Genomic DNA, 22490 nt, shown 5'->3' on the forward strand with positions numbered 1-22490 from the left:
TCATTTCACATGTTCATGTATTTAAATATACAAAACCTCTATACATGACAGTCTAACATAAAAGTCAGCTGAGGGTAAAGGACACAGAAGTGGAGCTACTGAGAAATCAGTCAGTCTGTTTTCAAGTAACAAGGATTTGAGGCAAGGCTATGGGAGGGTCTGATCCTTGAGGTGCAGTCAGGGGAGACAGGGGTGGCTACAGAAATCCATGGGGGGGGGGGCAGAGAGGTGACTGGCTCCCAGTGCTGTGTTCTGGGTCTAAAGCACATGGATCTTTGGCACTTGAGGTCTTTAGTTTTGTGTAACTTAGAAGAGGAAGTTCTCACTGCACCACACCTCTGCCTTTCGATACCGCTGGGATGTTTAGAAGAGGTCACCAAGTAACTAAGGGAGGCTCTGGGCTGTTGTGTACGTTCCATTCAGAGGTGGATCATTTGATCCAAAACTGATCTCTGGAGAGCTGACCGCTCACAGAAGCACACAGCTTGGCTTAAAGCATCAGCCATTTCAGCCACAAACGTGCTGTGGTTGACCCCCGAGAATAGAGGGACCGGAGAGGGTCACTCACATTCCATAAGGCAACTGCTAGTTACTCTACAGATAAATATCCCCCCAAACCTGTCCATCAGAGACTGAAGAGCAGGAGGATGTAATGCCCAGGACACAGCATGCCTGTGACCCTCCTGGGCATGGTCCAGGCTGCTACTCACCACAGCTCCTGACCCACAAGCAGGAGAGAAAGCAGTTCATCGCACCCACCCAGGGCGCTCAGGCACACCGGGCAGTGATGGACAGCAGAGAAACCTGAGTGAAACAAGAGCCTTCGCCCTACGGGAACAGTGCCAGGGATGCAAGACACACTCCAGGGCAGTCACAACTGCATGGGTCAGAGGGCGGACAGCAGGAGGAGGGGTCGGACGCACTGGAGCTGACCTGCAGCAGATCGGTGGAGGCATGGAGGGGGGGCCTTTCCCCTTGGGACAGTCACAGGGCACGTGCAGTAGCTCCATGGTCTAAAGTGCTGCTAACCCAGCCGCGGAGGAGCCAAGCTGGGGCCCAGCAGAACAGCGGGGGGGGGGGGGTCGAGACAGAAGCCCACGTGCACAGAGTGCAGCAGGCCTGGTGCTGGGCTATTTACTCCCAGGGGGACGGGGAGCGTTGTGTAGAGGCAGCTCCTAGGGCAGAGAGAGCAGCAGGGTGTCGTCAGGAAGGTACTGGGACCTCTTGGGGAGGAGAGGGTGGACAAGATATTTACAGCGGGGTCTACAGGGACCCCCAGCCCCATTAGAAACAGCGATCTCCTCTGCCAGGTACGTAGCAGGAAGTGGCACGTGGCCCCACGGAGACAGGTGCCGCCCCTGGTGTGACAGCCAAATCACACCAGGTTAAGACTCCCGGTGAAGCCCAGCTCTTGCGGGTTAACTAACTGTCCTGATCCGGCTGCACTGCCTTCTTCCTCGCTCGGCCCCGCACCAGCCTGGAAGAGCCCTGCAGGGGAGAAGCAGCGAGTCAGGCCTCCTTTGCTGCACCCGCCCCACCAACGTCGCTCGTTAAGCTCCCCTCTCCCAAGGCGGCGCCGTGTGCGGAGCCGCCCCCCAAGCGGCCAGGGTGCCCTTCAGAAGCCAGGATGGTGGAAACAGAGGCTCCCACCTTCCCCCCTGCCCGAGGGCACAGCCCTCCCCAGCCTGTGGGTCTCCAGGACAGCGGGGCTGGTGCAGCAAGGCAGGACACAGCCTGCCCGAATCTTCACCTCTTTGACTTGGGGTCTCTTCTTCACGACACGCAGGCTCTGGCTCCTGGAGAGTGGTTTGGACAGCGTGAAGTCCCGGCTGCGGGGCAGAGCCTTGGGAGAGATCTGAGAGTCCGACCAACACTCCTCCTCCTCCGTGTCGCTCTCGCGCCCAGGCTGCCGGCCGGCCGAGGCAGTTCTGTAACCTTTTTTGGGGGAAGAGGAGAAAGCCCAGTGCTGGATCAGTGCATGGCACAGGAGTGGGAGCAGATTCCTGCTGCGGCCCTTGGCACATGCCCATCTCTTTAGAAGCTAAGTGCCACGCTGGCAAGCGGGCAGGCTTTGAACCCTCCACCTCCTTCACAATGTTCTCTAGCCACAGCTGCTAATTATCAGAGGCTGCTTCTGAACCAGGCTCGCTCCAAGTCCCTCTCCCTGCCATGAGCACAGATGTGTAACTGGGGCTTTGGAAAGCCAAAGCCAGGGAGACAGGCAGAGAGCTCTGGTTGCTACGCTGAGCACTGGGCAGGAGGAGCCTTTCAGAGAGATTCCCCCTTTCCTCCCTCAACCTTCAGTTTGTGCCAATGTGATGTTGTTAAGAGCTGAGAGTTATCTAGCATGTCTCATCCCTAGATCTCAAAGCACTTTACAAAAGGAGGTCATTACCATTATCCCCATTTTACAGATGGGAAACGGAGGCACAGAGGTGCAGTGATTTGCCCCAGGTCATACAGCAGGCCAGCAGAACCAAGTCTCTGGGGTCCCAGTGCGGTGCTTTATCTACTAGACCACGCTGCCTTCCAGCAATGAGGCAATGGCTTTGCAATCAGGGCAATGCTGTCTCCCTTATAGGCTTCAGGTTTTGCTCTTCTCTAGCACCTTCCCGCAGAGCGCCACCGAGTGCTTTACCGACACCACTTAACCTGGCGAGCCATGCTCCAGGGGGGGAAACTGAGGCTGGCGACACCAGGAGTGACTCACCCAGCACCGCCATGCCAGGAATAAAACCCTGTTTTCCCAGCTCAGTCCCAGGCCTCGCCCGGAGCCATCTGCCCTTCCTCTGCCCACCAGAGCTGCGCCCACGCCCCATACATGCAGCAAGCACATTCTGCACAGGAGCTGGTATGCCCCCTTCCAGCCAGCCACACCATTCTGACCAGCTCTCGAATCCCGCTCAGCCCAAATCCTGTACCCAGGGTCCACCTCCCACAAGGCTTTCTGTGTCGCACCTTCCCTCTCCCCAGTTCAGGAGATTGTGGAGGCCTGCCTGAGCCCCGACATTAGCAGCGTTACTGCAGGAGGGGAGTTTGGCCACAAACCCATCCTGCCTCCTCCTCCAAGTGTGGAGCAGCTCCCCTCCTGCCCAGACACGCTGCCCCTCCCCTCACCAGCCTGACCCCTCTGCCCCTTTGGAGGTGAAGCCTCGGACAGGACTTGGGGCAAGTTCCTCAGGAGAGTCCTGGCCCCATCCCCATCTCTCAGGGGCCAGGGAAGTCTCCCCGGCCCAGCCCTGGATCTGAAGGAGCTAGCCAGCACCCAGTGGGTTCCAGAGAGAACGGAGATGCACTTCTGTTAGAGCTTTTACAAACCCTAGATCCCCAGGACTTAGTCCCCTCCCTGCCACGCTCTCGCCCCTCACCTATCGGCCGCCTCCTCATCTCCTGCTCCTCCAGGTACAAGGGGTCTTCGTAGTGCACGGGGGTGTCGTCAGGGATGGCGCGCAGGTCCTGCATGCTGAAGCTGCGCAGACGCCCGGCCAGGGCTCCCTGGCTCTGCCAAGCAAACAGGAGGTGGTGAGAGACCAGGTCAGAGACGCCTTGCGCCAAGGACACACCCCGGGCTGCAGGGGCAGCTCAGAGCACCTAGATCTGCTGCTGCAACTCAACACCCAGGTGAAGAGGGGCAAAGGGTTAGTCACACTGTGGCCAGGCCACTCCTGCCGAGAATGGAGCCTCGAGGGAAGCTTCATGCAAAGGACCGCCCTGTGGGGGCTAACATAGCTGGGAAAGTCCATAGCCCCAGTGGGTTGACATGTGGGGCCGCTGAATAGGGGTCAGGTTGGCATTTACCATGTAAATCACAGGCACTTAAGTGACACGTCTCACCTAGAGATCTCAAACTGCTTTACCAGGCGGGTGCCCGCTGGGTAGATAGGGACCTGGGCACAGAAGAGAGGGGACTTGCAGCAAGTCAGGAACAGAACCCAGGCCTGGGTGCTAGCCCCTTGGCAGCATGGCTTGCTTTGAAACACCTGGCTCCTGGGCAGCCAAGTCCGATTATTTCTTCGGATTTTTCCACTTGGTAGGAGGCACCTAAGCAGGATGTTACTTGCCTCTGACACTGGGGGTGGGGACGGTTATGGGAGAGCACAGTTTAATCCAGCTTAATAAGCACCTGGGTAAACAGGAAAAACAGGCAGAGCTGCATCTGCGTGAGAGGTGCAGAGAAGGGGCAGCACACAGGTCCAAGGGGAGCGGCCGCATTACCTCTGGAGGGACAGGAGCAGTGAGTTTCTGGCTAGACTGTGGGATTAAAGCTAACCTTAAAGCCGCAGTGAACTAACAGTAACCCGAGTATCCATCTAGAATGCTAGGGCTGTGAGCTGCCAGGATGCGTGGGTGCCACAGAGCAGCCCTAAGCACCTGATCCACACCCTGGCACAGTCTCTCCCACTGGCCTCTGCCAGCTCTGCTGGTTTCTACTGGGATGCTCCACGGCCACAAAAGCCTCCCAAATCACCCAGGGAGATCAGGTACCTTGGCCGCAGCTTGGACGGCAGCTGTGGCTGCGATGTTAAGGCTCTTCTTGCCGAAGTTCACCATGGTCTCGTAGCCACGCTCCTTGGCCTGGGTGATGTACAGGTCGATTTCCTGCAGAGACATGTGATACTGAGCATTGCCAGGCCCAGGCCCAGCCCCGAGTCCCACCTTGGGAAGGAAGAGGAGGAATCAACCTGCTCCAAGACACAAGGGCACCAGGAACCCCACACAGCTGTGCCAGTGGAGAGGCCTGAGCCAATACCCACCTGGCCTTGGGAGCTCTGTACCCCTTAAACTCAACTGCAGAGCTACCCTGTTCCAGCCAGGGTCTCACCTCGCCAGCCTACCCTGGGCATTTCTTTGTTTGGGAGGAGTTACTGATCAACAGACTGAGCTATGAGCCTGGCGGGGCCATGTCTTACGCTCATACGGAGCTGGCTCCTTCCGAAGCAGGTGACAGAGATACAGAGTCCATGCAACTATATCTCTACACTGAGAACCCTGCAGGAATCCTGCACACAGCCCTGTTACTGCTTTCCCACCCACCCCCCTCGCTAAGTAGGGGCATTGCCAGCAGATCAATGGACGGGATCGTTCCCCTCTCTTCAACACTGGTGAGGCCTCATCTGGAGTACTGTGTCCAGTTTTGGGCCCCACACCACAAGAAGGATGTGGAAAAATTGGATAGAGTGCAGCGGAGGGCAACAAAAATGATTAGGGGTCTGGAACACATGAGTTATGAGGAGAGGCTGAGGGAACTGGGGATGTTTAGTCTACGGAAGAGAAGAATGAGGGGGGATTTGATAGCTGCTTTCAACTACCTGAAAGGGGGTTCCAAAGAGGATGGATCTAGACTATTCTCAGTGGTAGCAGATGACAGAACAAGGACTAATGGTCTCAAGTTGCAGTGAGGGAGATTTAGGTTGGATATTAGGAAAAACTTTTTCACTAGGAGGGTGGTGAAACACTGGAATGCGTTACCTAGGGAGGTGGTGGAATCTCCTTCCTTAGAAGTTTTTAAGGTCAGGCTTGACAAAGGCCTGGCTGGGATGATTTAGTTGGGGATCGGTCCTGCTTTGAGCAGGGGGTTGGACTAGATGACCTCCTGAGGTCCCTTCCAACCCTGATATTCTATGATTCTATGATATGGCTGGGGAGTTCAGGGTTAATGCAATGGCCCCCACCAAGGAACCAACCTTTAAATGGATTTAACGGGGGTTCAGCAGGTCAGGCGGAGGAGTATTGGCAGACCTATGTGTGGGAAGCCCAGGACTGGAACAACAGACAGTGCTACGGCAGAGGTTTTAGATAAAGACCAGAGGACTTTATATTTAAAAAGTTCTAGCTCAACCACAAGGTATGTGCTGGATGCAGGAAGTCCTGTGGGAGGTTCACTGGCCTGTACTATGCAGGAGGTCAGAGTAGATGGCCAGAATGACCGCTGCTGGCTTTTAAAAACAACACAACTCTCTGACTTGGCGGGGGCTCTGAATTGTAATAGTGAGGGGGACGCGGGTCAGGATTGAGGGGTGTTGGGAGAACAGGGTGGAGAAAGGCTTCGCAGCCTGCCTCCATTCTGATCAGCACGGCCAGCCAGCCCCTCACTTTAAGTGCTTACAATGCAGCTACCCTAGGGAGGGACGGCAGCTTTGCTGAACCCCAGAAGTGAGGCGAGAGCGTGGAGACCTGTTACCTTCTCTCTGCGGGACAGCGTGGGGTGCACAAACTTCCGGTAGAGCAGGCTGGCTCCCTTGGTGTAGGGGGAAAGCAGCCACACGACAAACGCCATCTTGATCTCATAGTAGAAGGGAAACCTGCCAGATGGAGAATGCAGCAGTGAGGGGGGTACCCGGGGCCCACAGAGCCCAACACCTCATACCTCTGCCCTTCACCCTCATGGCGAAATGGCTCAATGCAGAGCAACTGCACAGCTGCAACCCCCATTGCTCCTGTCCACCAAGAGGGGGAGTGGGGAATTTCAGAGAGCTTTCTGCTTCTGAACTGAAAGGATAGCTGCTCCCCACCCCCAGTCTGCACTCAGGCCCAGCGAGTCCCCCCCACCCCCAATCACATGGAGTGGGCGTGAAGGAAGAGGGTCAATCAATTCCACCTTGCTAAAGGAGGATAGGGGCTCGGCAGCCCACAAGGTGGTGGCAAACATGCAGGAGACCCAAATGGACGGACGGACAACTGGGATGGCATGGAGGAGGTTGTGCCTTCCCTTCCCCTGGGTGTGGGGCACTGGATCAGAGGGCACATGCAGACCCTGTGAGGCCACGTCCCAGGACAGCAACTAGGATATGGGTGGGCAGACAAGCAGCTGTGGGTAAGAGACAAGCCCTAAACCCAGCCCACCTCCCTACAGCGGATAGCTAGGCTCATGCATGCTCCACGTGACATCACTCTGAAGCATCAGTCCCTTGTACAGGATATGGCCCTGCAGCGGGCTCTGTGCGGTCCAGAGGGCCTCCTGCAGGGAAGCCACCCGCGCCCACCAGGAGAGGGCCCTCAAGGCTGGTGCCTTACCAGGAAACGAACATATCCGTGAGGGTCTCCATAGCCATGAAGAGTGCAAACACAATCCAGTACATCATCCAGCGGACCTGCAGGGACAGGGGGAGCAGGTTATCCAGCACGGACCGTGACAGCCTTCCCCTTGCACATATCCACGCCAGCCTACAGGGCTCAGAGCCAGCTGAGGGGAGGGACGGGCTGCCACCCAAGCCCTGGGGTAGCCCTACCTGCCCTTCACAAAGTGGGTAGGGCCCTTTGCCTGCTATTAGCCCTTGGGTCCAAGCCCCCAGACACATTTCCCCACCCCGTAGCGGTCAGAGGGCCACTCCGCTGCGGGAGGGGGCACGGCTTTTACAGCAGAATCACATACCAGCCCTTGAGTTTAAGGCCATGGGCATTTAATCCCTTTGGAAAGAACATGCCCCATGCTTTACACACACGAGTTCATCCTCGCTGCCCCAAAGGGTCAGCTCGGGTCACCGTCCCCACAGCAGAGGTGGGAGACAGGCGCACAGAGTGGGGATCAGAGCCCAGGCACTCAGCCTCTCCACATGCGACCCTGCTCCCAGGAAACCAACCGTGCACGCCCACCACTGCCCTCCTGTGCCCAGCCTCAGGTGGGCAGGGAAATCAGCCCTGCTGCTTCCACGTCGGGCTCAATGCCCCCCAGGTAACCTGCCTCCCTGGTGTCTTCCCTAGTGTCACCTCCCCACTAGGTCCCCTATCCCTGGACACAATAACTCACAGAGGCCTCCCCAGCGCGGACTGCCCTCTCTTCATACTCACATATTCCCGGATGTTCTTGGTTTTCACGGCCTTGTAGGAGGCATAGGCTGGATAGAGCATCCCGAACACCAGCCTGTAACAGAGAGAAGGTGTGAGAAAGGCTGGCCACCACACATACAGCAGGGCCAGCAGCGAGAAGCAGCATTGCCTGGCTCTTCTCCGCAGCTTTGACTTCACGGCCTCCAGCACCATGCTGCCCCAGCGCCTCTGCCCAGGGAACATTCACGCCTCTCCCTCTGGAGTGGCAATGAGAGGAGACGGGGCAGCAGCCGACTGGCAGCGAGAGAGATGAAGGGGGAAGGACTCGGTGGTGGTACCGGGAGGGAAGGTAGAGCCTGTATCCAGGCCAGCTCCCCGTGACACCCTCCCAAGCATCGCAGGCAGGCAGAGTGCCTGAACCCCGTGACAGATACCAGCCGAGCTGGTAATTAGCCAGAGCAGCACAACCACTGCAGAGCCTGCAGGCGATCCTGAGGGCTACACCCACTTCCCAGCGGGGAACAGCTATTAGCACTGACAGGTCAGGATACTCCACATCCTGCCCACGCTCGCCTGGCCCACGCACACCAGCCCTCCCCAGGTCACCCCATTTCACAGACCCGTCATGGTAGTGATGCCAAAGCACCAAGCAGACAGGAGAGCTCAGGTAAATCCAGCGTGTCAGGCCACTGCCCTGACCGGGGCTGCAGGGTGTTCAGGATTTAAGCCCTGTTCTGAGCTGCTGGCAGGTTGTTCTGCAGCATGCTGCTACCTCTGCCACCCTTCTCCCTGGGTCATGTCCTGCCCCCTCCAAACACCCTTTAACAGGGAGTCTGATTTCAGGTCCTACTTCCCTGACATGCCCTAGAGTTTGGAGGCTGGAGCAGGAAGTGTCTCAGTCTCATCCACCAGGTCGTCCCTCTGGACTGCATTCTCCTCCCCGCTACCAGTCTGACTGACTGGCACCTGTGAGCACGGCTAGTTAACGTGCCTGGGGCTGCCACACCAGCCCCTGGTTACACAAGCCAAGCCAGTCCGACAGGCTGTTGCTAAATCACAGGATGGCGTCAGGCTGCACTTCCTCACCGGAACTGGTTCCCAACAAGTTCCAGCACACTGGGGGGGATGGGGGACAGGACACACTGCTAGAGCCAGCCCATGGGGCAGGGCATGGCCCCCAGGGAACCTGGCCCCGCAGAGGGTACTCAGCCTTCCAGGCTGCATGCTGCCAGAAGTGCTGAAGCGGAGAGGGACATGGGGGAGCAGGGCACAGGGAAAGATGGGGTGCAGGGAGATGGAGGGCTCCTGTAATGCGGCAGCAGCGAGCAACGGTAGTGTCTGAGCAGGGCTGCAGACCCTCGTGGGCAGCATGAATCAGCCTGAGAGACCAGCATCAGCCAGCCCCCTCCAGCAGGAGCAGCACTTCTCCCAGTTATTCCCGCATGTCTCGTTCAGATGAAATTTGTTTTAAAAAACACACAGAAGATGTCATCCCGAACCCAGCCCCCGCTGCATCGCGTTCCTGGCGCCACTAACCAAACCCCCTGCACTCTCTTCCGAGACAACCTGAAGGCCAGAGATTCCTCCATATGATCAGCAGGAGTCCAGGCACATGCAGCCCCCCTGGTCAGCCCAACAGCTGAGAGGCAGCTGCATGGGCACCCCCATCCGACCTCAGCTCCTCTTGGGGAATTCCACGGGCACGTCTGGCCTCAACTGCTTCACCCAGATGGCGCTGGAACTGCAGGGTGGGGTGGCTGAACTTAGCCTGACTCTTCTGTCCGGAGAGCCAGAGAGAGCAACAGAAGGGCTGGAAGCGTGCTGGGTTGCCATGGGGCTCCGAAGATTTAAAGTGCCATAAACGCAGATTGTTGGGATGCGTCAGGGTGACTGGGATTTCAGGTGTAATGGGCTATTGGGAGTCTGGTCTGCAGTACACTGCCAATACTGCCTTATTGGGCAGGTACCAGCCATTCATCTCTAGATCTCCCAGTACTTTAACAAACCAGGTTGGTAACATTGACCCCACCCCCCAATTTTATAGATGCGGAAACTGAGGCACAGGGGAGGTGAAGCGATTTGCCCAAGGTCATCCAGCAGGCCAGTGGCAGAGCTGAGAACAGAGCCCAAGTCTCCTGAGTCGTAGTCCAAAGCTCTGTTCGCTAGCTTAAGGGCATATGAGCCCCAGCCCAAACCACTCTGCACGCACCCCATTTTGCTAGTCCAGCCAGAATGCACTGGCTTCTCCATGCCAACCCACCAGGATGGATATGCTTAGCTCTGAAAGCTCGGCTACCAGCCTCTTCTAGCTCCCAGCCAGAGAGGGACCCTTGCCTACACTGCCCAGGTAACCAAATATAAATACAGGCTGTTCTGCAGGTTTGCTCTCCTACGCTGGCTCCACAAAACCACGTCTGAGAACCTGGCTTTAGCCCTGGTAGAAGTGGAGGCCAGGAGGTGGCCCATGCTGGCAAGAAAAAAACATGTTACACAGGTCAGCCACAGCCCTACTTAAACACATTTACTCCTGCAGCCTATCCAGAGCTGCAGACCAGCCAGTCCGCACATACCTGTGCTCTGGATTGGACTGCCATCACATCACCTATGGCAGAGAGATGGGGAGGCCACAGTAAAACCGTCCCCCAGCCCTGCTTTGGGAAGTCACTGCACAGGCTACCTCCCCCTGGGGGCAAGTGATACTATATACAGCTGGGCCCAGCAGCTTTGATGCACAATGAGGCAGGTCATTAACAGGGAGGGCCCAAACCCACCAGCAATGGCTCTTCAGGGCAGTGACACGCTCTCCTCTATCCCCACCCGCCCTGAACGTAGTGTTCTGGGAACACTACGGCCTCCCTCACCTTAAAGGGCAAACTCAGAGCTACTGGGCCCTCTGTTGTCTGTCCTTGCAGGGTCGCAGCCCACAGTGCCCGGGTTATACATTAACACGCAACCGTCACAAGGCTGTGAGCAGGAGAGCAAAACCACGCAGCATGGTAGTAGCCAAACGGCTTCCCCCACCGCTCAGGGAACTGCAGCTCCATGCCCCGGGTCTTGGTGGAGCACAGGCCACGCTAAACACAAGACAGCCTCCTCTATATGCCCAAGAGCCAATGTACCACTTGCTGCAGGGGTGCACAAGTTCTTCCCAGGGTCACTATTACTGTCTCCCAGGGTGGATAAAAAAAATCAATGATTTAAAAAAAATAAATAAAAACAAGTTATTTAAATCAGATTTTTTGATAAAATGCGTTTTGAGGAAAAACCCTATCTAAAGATAGTTTTAATTAAGATACATTATAGCTCAAAGATATCTCATCATGGAATAGGGATTATGCATTATAATTCTATAGTATGAGACAATATATTCACGTAACGTTTAAGAAAAGTTTTGTAAATGAGTTCCAATAATTCATGGATTAGGGGCCCAATCTTATGGGGATCCAGTGGCTTCTGTATAGATTATTTAGGTTAATCTTTCTATCTACCCAATGGGACTCATTGTTCAGTCTAGAAGATACCATCAGAGATGCTTAGTTTTGCAGTTCTCAAACTGCGGATTTGTGTCTCCAGAGATAACATGCTTGTTAACAGCAAAAATGTGTTAAATAAATAAATAATATAGAGAGGTGAGAAATAACAGACCTCAACCCTATTGTCCCTCAGCAAATTTGTGTACACAGAGTCAATCCCTTACCTCTCTCTAAAAGTGCAAAGTTTCAAAAAGTTCAATGAATAGAAGATTGTTGGGGGCAGAATAGATCTGGACAAGGAGAAGAAGTCTGAAGATAAATATGAGAAGGGAGAGACAGGCAGTAGAAACAAGAGTGAACCTGTTTGAGCAGCATATTCCAGAAGTCTTGAGGTCTTTGTGAGTGTAGCCTTCATTGATTTGAGATCTACCATACCATTCTCTCACTAGAAGGGTAAACCTATAGCAACAGCAGGCCGTAAGAGAGACCCAGTTTGGGAATATTTTAATGAAGTTACTTTACCTGTGGGTAAGACAGGCATGTGTGCAAAATGCAAACAGCGCAACAAAGAAATGCAAGGCCTGGTTGTCCGAATGAAACATCATGAGACGTGTTCCTTCTCAGGAGGAAGCTGCGTTGAAGATGGTGAAAGGAACACGTCTGAACATGCAGGCTGGTAACAACCAACAAGAATGCACTTTTATGTAGAAATCCATGATTAAATCGAGTCTTCCCAACTAGAGATTTTAAATCAATTTGATTTAAATCAAATCCACCCTGCTGTCTCCTACGCAGGGGTTCACAGCCGCGGATGTAGCTGCCCCGGTCCCCCCCCCCCCCCCAGTACAGCACGTCTCCACTGGGGGTTTGCCCTGGCAGAGCTATACTGGTGGCTAAAATCCCTAATGCAGACAAGGTCCTAGCCGCATTTTCCAAACCCTACCCTAGCGAGTGGCCCAACAGTTTGTGTTTTGGCAACTCCCCCCCGCCCCACCTCCGGTTTAATTCTCAGACACACCAGCATGTGGGTGCATCCCTAGCACACTGAAGCCCTAACCTGTGGCCTTTGAAGCCCTGATGGGAAGCTGGCACGTGACCCAGCTTGTGCAGTCTGACGCAAAATCACTTACCAGATGGGAAATTAACTGACTTGTCTGGGACATCCTGCCACACACAGACACAAGCACGTAGGGCTTTCGCTAGCCAGGAAGATTACGGGGTAATGCTACATAATGAGTGGCTGCTAAAGAACACTCCATTACTAACGAGATTCCTACCAGATTAGCTGGCACATCTGCCCAAATGCTAGGAGCCCCTGATGGGCGCTATGTGGAATGCCACAGCAAGTAAGGATACTTGCCCTTATTTTAGACAGCAGTGCCTGTCTGAAATAGCCATCACTTTTGGGTGGCTGCTGTCTGACTGGGCTAGGGGAGGGAGACCAGGGGCTGGGTAGAGATGAAAGGTGCCAAGTTGAAGGCAGACTCCACCAACTGGCTGTAACTCCAGGAGCTAAATATTTAGCAAGTCAGAACAGAGACCACAAATAAAAAGGCCAGTGTTTGGAAATACTCTGTCCCTGTTTCAACCTCTGACCCCTTCCTTGGGGTGCTACATATTAAGTGGCAATGAAAGAATTAGATTTGCTATTCGAATTTGAGACAAGTTCGGTTCTGCCCCCGCCACCCGAATAGACATTGTGTTGAACAGGTGTTTTGACTGTTAACACCAGCTGTTAAACAAACATTCTTTTCAACAAACAATTCTAGAACTACCTTTGCACCAGCCTTGAAATGGATTTCCAACAGCAGAGTCTGTGCTTCCTGGTCCCACTTTGCATCAGTTATTCGTATGTCCATAGCCTGCAGAGGTCCCAGCAGAGACTGGAGCCCCATTGGGCAAGGGGCTGCACACACACAGTGACAGTGTACTATCTACATAGATGGACACAGGGTGGGAGGGGAAATTGAGGTACAGACAAGCAAAGTGACTTGCCAAAGGTCACCAAGCAGCTCAATAGCAGAAGCAGGAATAGAACCCAAGTCTGAGTCCCAAGAACTGACAACTCAGAAGCCATTTCAAAGGGGGTCTCGGGAACCCAACAGGCACAGATGTCCACTAGCAGAGTGACAGAGAGAGATTGAGCCTATTGGGAATGCAGGAAAGCTGATGTCTGGCTTTCCCACATGCTGGCTAAAACACACAGGATACTCTGTGGGTAGCCCTCAAACCAAAATTCTTTCCCTGTAATATAGTTTATTTCAAGCCAGCCCTAGAGGTAAAGAAAAGGTAAGTGAGACATCTCAAACTGGGTCAGATAAAAGTCAAAGGTGACAAGCAGGGTAGGATCACACCTGTCAGGGATCATCTTAGGTTTTCTCGGTCCAACCTCAGCACAGGAGGATGGACTAGACTAGACGACCTCTCGAGATGCCTTTCAGTGCTACATTTCTAGGATTCTCTTATGGAGGTCTGACCCTCAGACCTGACAGGTTTCAGAGTAACAGCCGTGTTAGTCTGTATTCGCAAAAAGAAAAGGAGTACTTGTGGCACCTTAGAGACTAACCAATTTATTTGAGCATGAGCTTTTGTGAGCTACAGCTCACTTCAAGTGAGCTGTAGCTCACAAAAGCTCATGCTCAAATAAATTGGTTAGTCTCTAAGGTGCCACAAGTACTCCTTTCCTCAGATCTGAAACACTCAGTCAGCCAGAGGTCACAGATTCAAGTCCCAGCAGGTTCAACTCAGCCCATCTTCCTTCCAAGGCACCTGTACATACCGTCTACTCCAGGTGGGTCTCCTAGAGCAATGTTTTCCAACAACCGACCGGTCCATGGACTGGCACCGGTCCCTGAGATCTCCCTGACACAGTTTAGGAAGGCAGGTATCAAAACAGTTGAGGAACGCTGTTCTAGAGGAAAACAGCCAGGAGTCCGGTGGCACCTTAAACACTTTAAGGTGCCACCAGACTCCTCGCTGTTTTTGTGGATACAAACTAACCCGGCGACCCCTCGGATGCTTGTTCTAGAGGAGATGCTGAATGACAGGAGCACTGCCCGGGGAACTTAAGAGACCCCCCCCCCCACTTCTGTTACCAATAAATTGGGGGTTTGCTCCCCTGGCTGCCACCTCCACCGCCGGCAGCACCCCCCCTTCCCACTGTACCCCCCTGCCAGCGGGGCATGGCTTCCTCACGGCCACCGAAACACGGCGCGACTCGACACACTCCCCCCAAACGCACGGGACCCGCAGCCAGGTTTGGGCAGAGGGCGAGCCCACCCCCCGCGGCCCCGGCCCCCGCGCCGCGCCCCGCACTCACACGACCACGCGGCAGATGATCCAGGAGACCATGGCGCGCCGGCAAAGCGGGGCCCCGCCGGGCGCAGAGCAGCTGGCTCCTGCGGGGAGCGGAAGGCTGGGTGCAGCGGGGGAGGGGGCCACGGGGCGCCGGAGCGGGGCGCGATCTCGGCGGCGGAGCCTGGCAGAGGCGGCGCGGCTGGGCTCCGGGTGAGCTAATGCCCCAGGAATGCCTTGCGCGGGGCCCTGCTCGGCGGGTTTCTCGCGGCTGCCAGTTTCCTGCCGCTGACTTGCTCCCACTGGCCCCTGGCTAGCTCCGGCCTGGCCCTGGCATCCCCTGCTCCGGGCGCAGCGGGCAGCGGACTCCTTGCCCCGGGCTCTGCCGGCTGCGCACCCTGGGCTGGGCAGAGGAGGCTCTGGCGGCTGCCCTGGGGGGAGCGGGTCCGCAAGCCCCGACTGCTGATCCCTGCGCTGGCCCAAGCTGGCGGGGTGGGGGACGGGGCTGAGCGCCCCGCTGCCAGGCTCCTTCCTGCGGCGCCCAGGCGGGGTTTGCATGCAGTTGAATGTCGCAGGGTGCAGCCGGCCGCCCAACCCCAGGGCTGAGCCGGGCTGTGCACGCCCAGGGAGCCAGCAGGAAGCAGGCGAACGGCTGCTCCTTAAAGGGGCCTTGCTCTTAAAAGGGCCAGGGATGGCTCCCTCGGCCCGCAAGGGGCACTTTGCCTCCCGCAGCTGCTCCCGCTTCTGATCGAAGTCAGCCACGGACAGGGAACTCGGTGCCCCGCCCCCTGAACTGCTCACGTGGGGGCGAGCGCGGGGCCCCACGCTTTTTAAATAAATAAATTAAATAAAGTAAATATAGTAAACTCCATCTCATGCAAAACTCACCGAAAGGGATGGACTTCCAAACACAGGCTGCTTTTGGAAACTTTGGCCTTTTTCTAAACCCAGTCTCATGGGGTGAAAGGCGACCTAGCAGTGCCAACACAGAGCCTTCAAAAACCCAGGGCCAGCCTCCACCCCCAAAATCATGAGATTTTAAAACAAGAATACATTTGGGGTTCTCTTTTGTTATCTTCTGGCTTTTGAGCATTAAGGGTGCACTTGGGTCACATTTGCAAGCCTTTCCCAGAAACCATAAGGGCTGAAAACTTATCTTTAAAAAAAATAAAGCTAAAATGTTCAGGTAACCACATGAATCCTGGAGCTGAGGCTTTAAGAAAACAGCAAAAATCATAAGACTAGAATTAAAATTGCCTCCAAGTGACAGAGAAATCACCCCATATAACAACAGATGTAACCAGGACCCCAACTCTCTGAGGCCTTGATTCAGCAAAGCACTTAAGTAAATGCTTAACAACTGTAACCAGATGCTTAAGTCCCAGTGAAGTCAACTAGCTTAAGTGGACTTCATTGGGACTTAAGTGTGTGCTCAAAGCTAAGCATTGGCTTAAAGGTTTTGCTGAGATTTCAATGCCTTGTGGCTTTAAGAATGGTGTGGGTTGTTGCTAGGCAACAACTGACAATTTTTAAAAAGCAGAGGCAGCTTAGTCTAGTAGCCAGAGCAGGACAGTGAGAATCAGGTAATCTAGGTTGCAATCCCAGTTCTGGCACTTACTCCCCAGGATACCTCATTTCACCCCTCTGTGCCTCAGTTTCCCCACTGATAAAATGCTGTAGCTATTTACCTACCTCCCTGTGTTGTGTTGCTTAATACATTCATATCTGTGAACTCTTGGGAAGTCCTCCCATGAACAGTGCCAAATAAAGAAACAAAGAGTTATTCATGAATCACTAATCACTATTATGTACATGATGAAAATGGATCAGTGAAACATCCATGGATTTACCCTTCATTTGCCCTTCATTTGGATTGTCTTCACCACAAATCCTTCTTTCTCAAAAGAATTTGTGTCTGCAAACAGGGATCTCAAAGTGCTTCACAAAGAGTGACAAACTAAGCCTCACAAAGTTAGGTAGGTAGGTAAATTGCTCTAAAAGACACACGCTTGTTCAGCGACAAGTTTTTGGGCTAGATGCAGGAATTACTTGGTGAAATTTTCCAGCTTGTGTTACTCCTCAGACCGTCAGACTAGATGATCATAATGGTCCCTTCTGGCCTCAAAATCTACTCTGCCCATTTTACAGATAGGAAAATAGAGATATAGAGCAGAGAAGTGACTTGTCCAACATTACACAGTGAGTCAATAGGAATGCTGGGAACAGAACCCAGGTGTCCTGAATTCCAGCTTTTTACTGTGAGCTCTGAGGATCAAACTGCTGCTTGCCTTAAGAGCAATAGTTGGCTTTGACACAGTGCTTTATTCTTAATCTATTTATTGTGCCGGAAATTTATGATACGTTCGTGATGTAAATATCATTTCCATGGAAACCACCAGCGATGGCAAAAAACACATAGGATTCCACTTTCCCCACAGGCTAGGACAAAAGGAGACAGTTGCAGCCCTGTCCAGACTTCCCAAATGTCCCCATTTTGGAGCCACAGTTTCTATCTTTTGAGCAAAACATCTACAATTTTTCCACTCTGTCCCTCCAAAAAGTGTTCCGACTCCATTGTATCTGTCTCCAAAAGTCTCTATTCATAGCTTCCCAAAGTTGGCAGGTACTGCATGCTCCAACCTCCCGCTGCTCCTTGAATAGTATCCCTGCAACAAAGATGTCTTTGTGAAGGGACCTTAACGGGATTTTAGGTCCTATTCACGCACGCTCCTGTGGTACTGCATACATAGGTGAAACTGATGAGACAGAAAAATGAAACAATAGCTCTAGTGTATGTACCTGAGCCATGAAACGTACAATGCTTTGGGTTTAATGCTCTAATCGTGTTGCTATGATCCCATGTTATTAGCCTCCCACTTCATGTACATAGAACTCAGCAACCCTCCCTCTGTTCCTTCAGATCCCTCCTTCCAACCCATTCCTTTTGTGAAGCCTTCCAGTAACTGGCCAAGATCCTCAGCTGGTGTAACTGGGGTAACTCTACTGACTTCATTGGAGCAACCTGAGGTTACACCAGCTGAGGATCTGTCCTGCAGTGTCTCTGTTCTATCGGCAGTGAACTCATGATGTCATATTAGTGTTAGAAAGCTAGGAAGTGGGGCACACCTGCAAAGCACATGCAAGCCCTGGGCTCTACAAACAATACATAACCTAAGATTAGGGACTCAGATTCATCCCTGGTGTAACAGTAAAGCCAATGGAGTTACACAAGGGGTGAATTTGACCTATGACCTTTATTTCAGAAGAGCCCCCTTTAATTTCCTCTATAAACCTAGTAAATCAGATGCCTAGCTGGCATAAATGACCATGCCTCCACAGAGCTTCTCCGGTTTGCACCAGCTGAGGGTCTAGCTCTGACTCTCTCTGTATGTGATAACAGGGCAATTACAACCCTATGACGTGCCAATGCCCCCCTGGTTTCAACAGAAAAGAGCTGGACCTAGAGTATTGTCAGCCCTCGGCTATGGAATTCCCTTCCTCCTGCTTCAACAGAGCCTAAATTTGCTGATCTATTGAACTTCTCTCTCTCTCTGTCTATAGTGCCTATGACCGTGGTATCCAAGAGCTGAAAAAGGGACCCCCAAAGAATTGTTCATAGTGGTCTTCATAGCAGATTATGCTTCCAGACAGGCTGCTAAGCCAATGTGATTTCCCAGGCCTTCGTTCCTCAGGGTTGGGGTTGAACAGGTGTGAGTGCACACAAAGGGGAGATTTGTGTTTGCAAGTCGTCGGGAAGGGCTTAGTATCGCTCTAGCAGAAATTTCCATAGGTGCTTTCCTAACAAATGATTTCAGCCTCCGTTGTAGATTGGAGCCCTCATGAAATTAAAGTGAAAAAAACAACTGATGACTCAGCAATTGGCCCTCATCTAACTCCAGTGGGCTAGAGCTGGACTGCACCGTGCTTTCCCCATTGTTATTTGCTGTGGTAGTCAAGACCCAAACAAGTCTCAAAGGTCACAAGTCTCTGACACACAAAAAACAAGGAAGGGAAATTGGCCCGTTCACCACTTCTCAGAATGGAAAATCAATATTGATCCTTGTAAAAGCTCCAAGTGACACAGCCCATTTGGCTGGCACATTTTCCTCGAAGCCTCGGAACCCTTTGAGGATGAGGGCACGGTCACTGGATAGTTGGTTTCCATGGTGCCTCTGGGATGGTTGCTTGCCTGTTTCACTCCGAGTTCTTTGCTAATTGCTTCTGTGAACTACAAAAGGACTTCATGTGAAACAACAGCATCATGAGGCTGTGTGTAACCTGACAGGAAAGGTGCTTGACGCATGCACGCAAATAATCGGTGTGCGTGTTCCAGTGCCCAAAGGAAAGAAAACAAACCATGCAGGCTCTGACTGGTAAACGCAAATTGCATTTTGGCAATGGCTTTCCGCAGTGCAACGTGAAAACAACACAAGACACAGAGGGCACAGAGCAGAAAAGAAGGTGCTTGAGGTTTACCAGGGCTGCTTTTGCAATGGGCTGTGGGAGATGCTGCCATTGGGCTGTGAAAAAGTCAAAAGTGCACCCAACGTATACTCTTTTTGTAGTGTTCGTACAGTGCGCGTATGTCCGTTGAGAGATGCATAGATACCTGTGAGCTACACAAGCAGGAGGAGGGATGGTCTTCTGGTTAAAACCCAGACCTGGGACTCAGTAGACCCAGTGTCGTCAAGTCTCACTATATTTGATGTTTGCCCCAGCTCCTGGAGTCATATGATTAGGTGAGAATTGCAGTTTTCATTAGAAATAAAAGCAAGTTTCTAACTCTATTGGTTGCAGAAAAATACCTGAAAACAGGTGACCTGAGTGCGCCCTGAAAGCTCAGAAACCAGTACACAAAGAAAAAGAGCCAAAAGTGTATTGTTATTTTTTGAAATCTCATGATTTTTGAAGGCTTGGAGATGGAGATTCTGTAGATCTGAGTTGTACTCCTAGATCTACCATTGATTTTGCTGTCTGACCTTAAGGTCAGGCAGTCTTTCAAAGCCTATTAAAATCAATGCCCCCAATTCGGCAAAGCATGTGCTTAACTTTTAAGTGCATGGGATTTAAGTACAGGATTAAAATGAAGCACATGGTTAAATACTTTGCTGAGCTGGGGAAAGCAATCCATGCCTCAGTTTCCCTCATGTAAAATGCAGATGATAATCCCTACAACACAGGGACATTGTGAAAATTCATTGACACATATAAAATGCATTGAGATCCTCCCCAAAAAGGGCAAAGGACTATTACATGCTCTGATGACTCTCTCACATGATCACAGGCTCCGATGAAACTTTGGTGCCTAGATACCGCAGTGATAGGAAAGACTGGTTGTGAGAACGAAGTTCCTGCCATTCAATCTCTGTGATGAATTGGTAGCTAATTTCCCTGGACCCTGCAATGTTTGGAAAACTCCCTTATCAAAATAATAGGACAGCATCTTGCGTTAACAGTCCCGCTCCCTGCAGTGTCAACATTGCAAATAATGGTGTATTGGCTCATTCCTGAAGGATCCTGCAGTACATTATTTTTGTAGAAGGGCTGTCACAAGTCCTTTTCTTAAATCCAAGGCCCAGCCAAACACCGACTGTGGTTATCTGCATGCTATGCAGGTGGCAACTTCTTTAATTGCAGGGGGACTGAGATTCCTCCCGGATGTAACCCTAAAGATAATGGAGTTATACCAGGGGTGAATTTGACCTATGAGCTTCGTGTCAGAAGCCTCCGCAGCAAGCAATTCCCTTTCCGCTTTCTGGGAAGCTGTGAGCGCAACTGATTGGTGCTATTCTTGTGAGTGGTTTTGAGTTGCAAACCTACATCATTTCACAGGCGATTTAAGGTAGATGCACACCTGGCGGGTGGGGATGGGAAGAGATGCAAACCTGGTGAAAGTTAATCCCTGGTGCAAATTGGACAGGCTGGTATTTCCAAATGGAGCTAAGGGAGCTGGTGTCCAACTTTCAGTGGGAGTCACTTGGGAAATTCCAGCCTTAATTTGCACAATGCTTGGGTTTGCAAATGGGGGCTGCCTCCAATTTGCACCAGGGAGCCTGTCTGTGCAAATTCACTATTGTGCAAAATGGACTCAGCCCTTATGAAAAATCAGCCCTTGGTCGAATTAGGTGGGACCATCCAGCTCCTGTTGTAATTCTCTGTTGTCACAGTGTCTGAGCAGCTGTTGTATACTCGGTCCTGGTGTGCTGATCCACCACAGATATTTACCTAGGATTCTTTGTCTGGGGAACACCCAGCAGATGTTTTTTCAAGGTAGAGTTTGATTATATAAGAAACCAGAGTGGTTCCTGTCCCTGGAGGCTGGGATGCCAGAGGTGCCACACAGCACTTAGTTTAATTCAGTATTGAATAAAATATTGTGAAGGCTGCTGTGGGTTATAAAGCTAATGGAAGGCTGGGAGCAAGCCCTGCTTTCCCATCGACCACTCCGCTAACCTTTCACCACCAGGAAAGACCTTTTCCAGCCTCTAGAATCTATAAACAGAGGCATTTGGGGGCTCCCTTTGATTTCTATTGATCCCTATTGGACTAATGCAGGGGTTCTCACAACAAAATTTTTGGTGGCCTCAGAGGGTGGCCATCAACTCTTGCTAGTGGCCACTTTGACAAATTTTCCTAAAACTACTTAATTAACTTTACGACAAACAAATAAATATACACATATACATGTCCAAATCAGTGTAATTAATTTATGTAGGATTTTTTTTTGCAGACTCATTAATAAAAATAATATAGTAATATTTTGGTACCCTCCACCATTACATGATAATTTGGCCCTCCACCCATTGCCTCTAGCCCCTGCTGCCTCCCCACTGCCCCACGGGTTTTCCATCGTCCCCTGGGCCCTGCTCCTCCCCCCGCCCCTCCCTCAGCTCCCTTTCATGGCCTTGCACCTCAGGCTCACCCCACTTCTTGCATCTTGACCATGGCATCCCATAAGGCTGGCCCTGCTCAAGCCCTGCTGCCCAGGGCTGAAGCCCAGAGCCGGAGCCCCATGGGTGGAGCCAGGCGGGAGTGGGGGAGGTCGAAGCCTGCCTCCTAAGCCCCTGGGCGCTGCAGGGAGGGGCTGCTGCTTGCCCCCTGGCCCTCCCCATCTCTGTCCAGGAGGCTATGGTGGCCTCAGGAAAAACCCCAGGTGGCCCCGGTGGTTGGTATTGAGAAACACTGGGGGCTGTTGGGGTTGAATAACAGAGGAGAAAGTGATAGTCGGCTGCGAAAAATAAATAGGGACTGTCCCTGCTGAGCACAGCCAATTGGGAATGAATGGACCAGCCATGAGAGTCACAGCCAGTGCGAGCCCTGGCCATTATACAAGGTATTCAACTGCTAATCCTTAAAGCACAGAAATGCAGTCACTATGTCATGTTGTCTGGACCTGATCCAAAACCCACTGAATTCAACAGAAAACGTCCCATTGATTTCAATGGGCTTTGGGTCAGGCCTTATAAAAATAAAAATGACCAGTGGGTGGGCCATTCCATATCAGCTAATGACCAGGCTGTCTCTTGGGCCCGCAACTCCTTCATCTGTTTACCAAGGGGCCCAGCCATGCTCTCTCAGTCATTATTGCTTAAATATTGCCTCCTGATAATAGTATTAACAGCACCTTGGCTACTATTGGGACGAGCAATGTGTAAAATAGATAGAGTGAATGAATATCTATGGTGAGAGAGAGTAGGTACATACAGTCACAGAGACAGAAAGACAGCTAGATAGATGGGCATGTATAGTATTGGATGGATGGACGGATGGACACAGTACGAGTCATAAAGTATCTGTCAGGAGGATTTCTGCCCCATCCTTTGGCCAATTGGGTTGGAAATGTGCCTGACATAGGGCTCAAAGGTTTTCCACATGCATCTGAGTTCTCACTTGTAACGGGGGCTGGGGTGGGGGGTGGCAGGAGTCCAGCTACGATTGCCTGGCTCTTGGGTGACC

The 22490-nt window shown here is 52.4% G+C and overlaps 1 protein-coding gene across 1 annotated transcript; it reads right to left on the reverse strand.

Annotated features, from left to right (window-relative positions):
• On the reverse strand, positions 1–15273 carry REEP4 (receptor accessory protein 4). Its single transcript, XM_073324889.1, has 8 exons — positions 14560–15273; positions 7789–7861; positions 7015–7091; positions 6182–6302; positions 4486–4599; positions 3369–3501; positions 1751–1935; positions 1–1488 (listed from the first exon to the last, which is right to left on the reverse strand). Exons 1-8 carry the CDS (start codon positions 15090–15092, stop codon positions 1423–1425), a joined length of 1302 nt encoding a protein of 433 aa, XP_073180990.1. The 5' UTR covers positions 15093–15273; the 3' UTR covers positions 1–1422.
• Positions 15274–22490: the final 7217 nt, after the last annotated feature.

This window comes from Lepidochelys kempii, chromosome 26 (assembly GCF_965140265.1).
Source record: "Lepidochelys kempii isolate rLepKem1 chromosome 26, rLepKem1.hap2, whole genome shotgun sequence".
Lineage (NCBI taxonomy): Eukaryota > Metazoa > Chordata > Testudines > Cheloniidae > Lepidochelys > Lepidochelys kempii.

Bases quoted from the DNA above. Each gene is read 5' to 3' on its own strand.
- REEP4 (XM_073324889.1), bottom strand. From the start codon at position 15,092: ATGCAAACCCCGCCTGGGCGCCGCAGGAAGGAGCCTGGCAGCGGGGCG. The intron at 7,092-7,788 runs GTGAGTATGAAG...CTGTCCCTGCAG, and splicing joins CCAAGAACATCCGGGAATAT to GTCCGCTGGATGATGTACTG. The intron at 4,600-6,181 runs GTAACAGGTCTC...ATGTCTCTGCAG, and splicing joins CGCTGTCCCGCAGAGAGAAG to GAAATCGACCTGTACATCAC.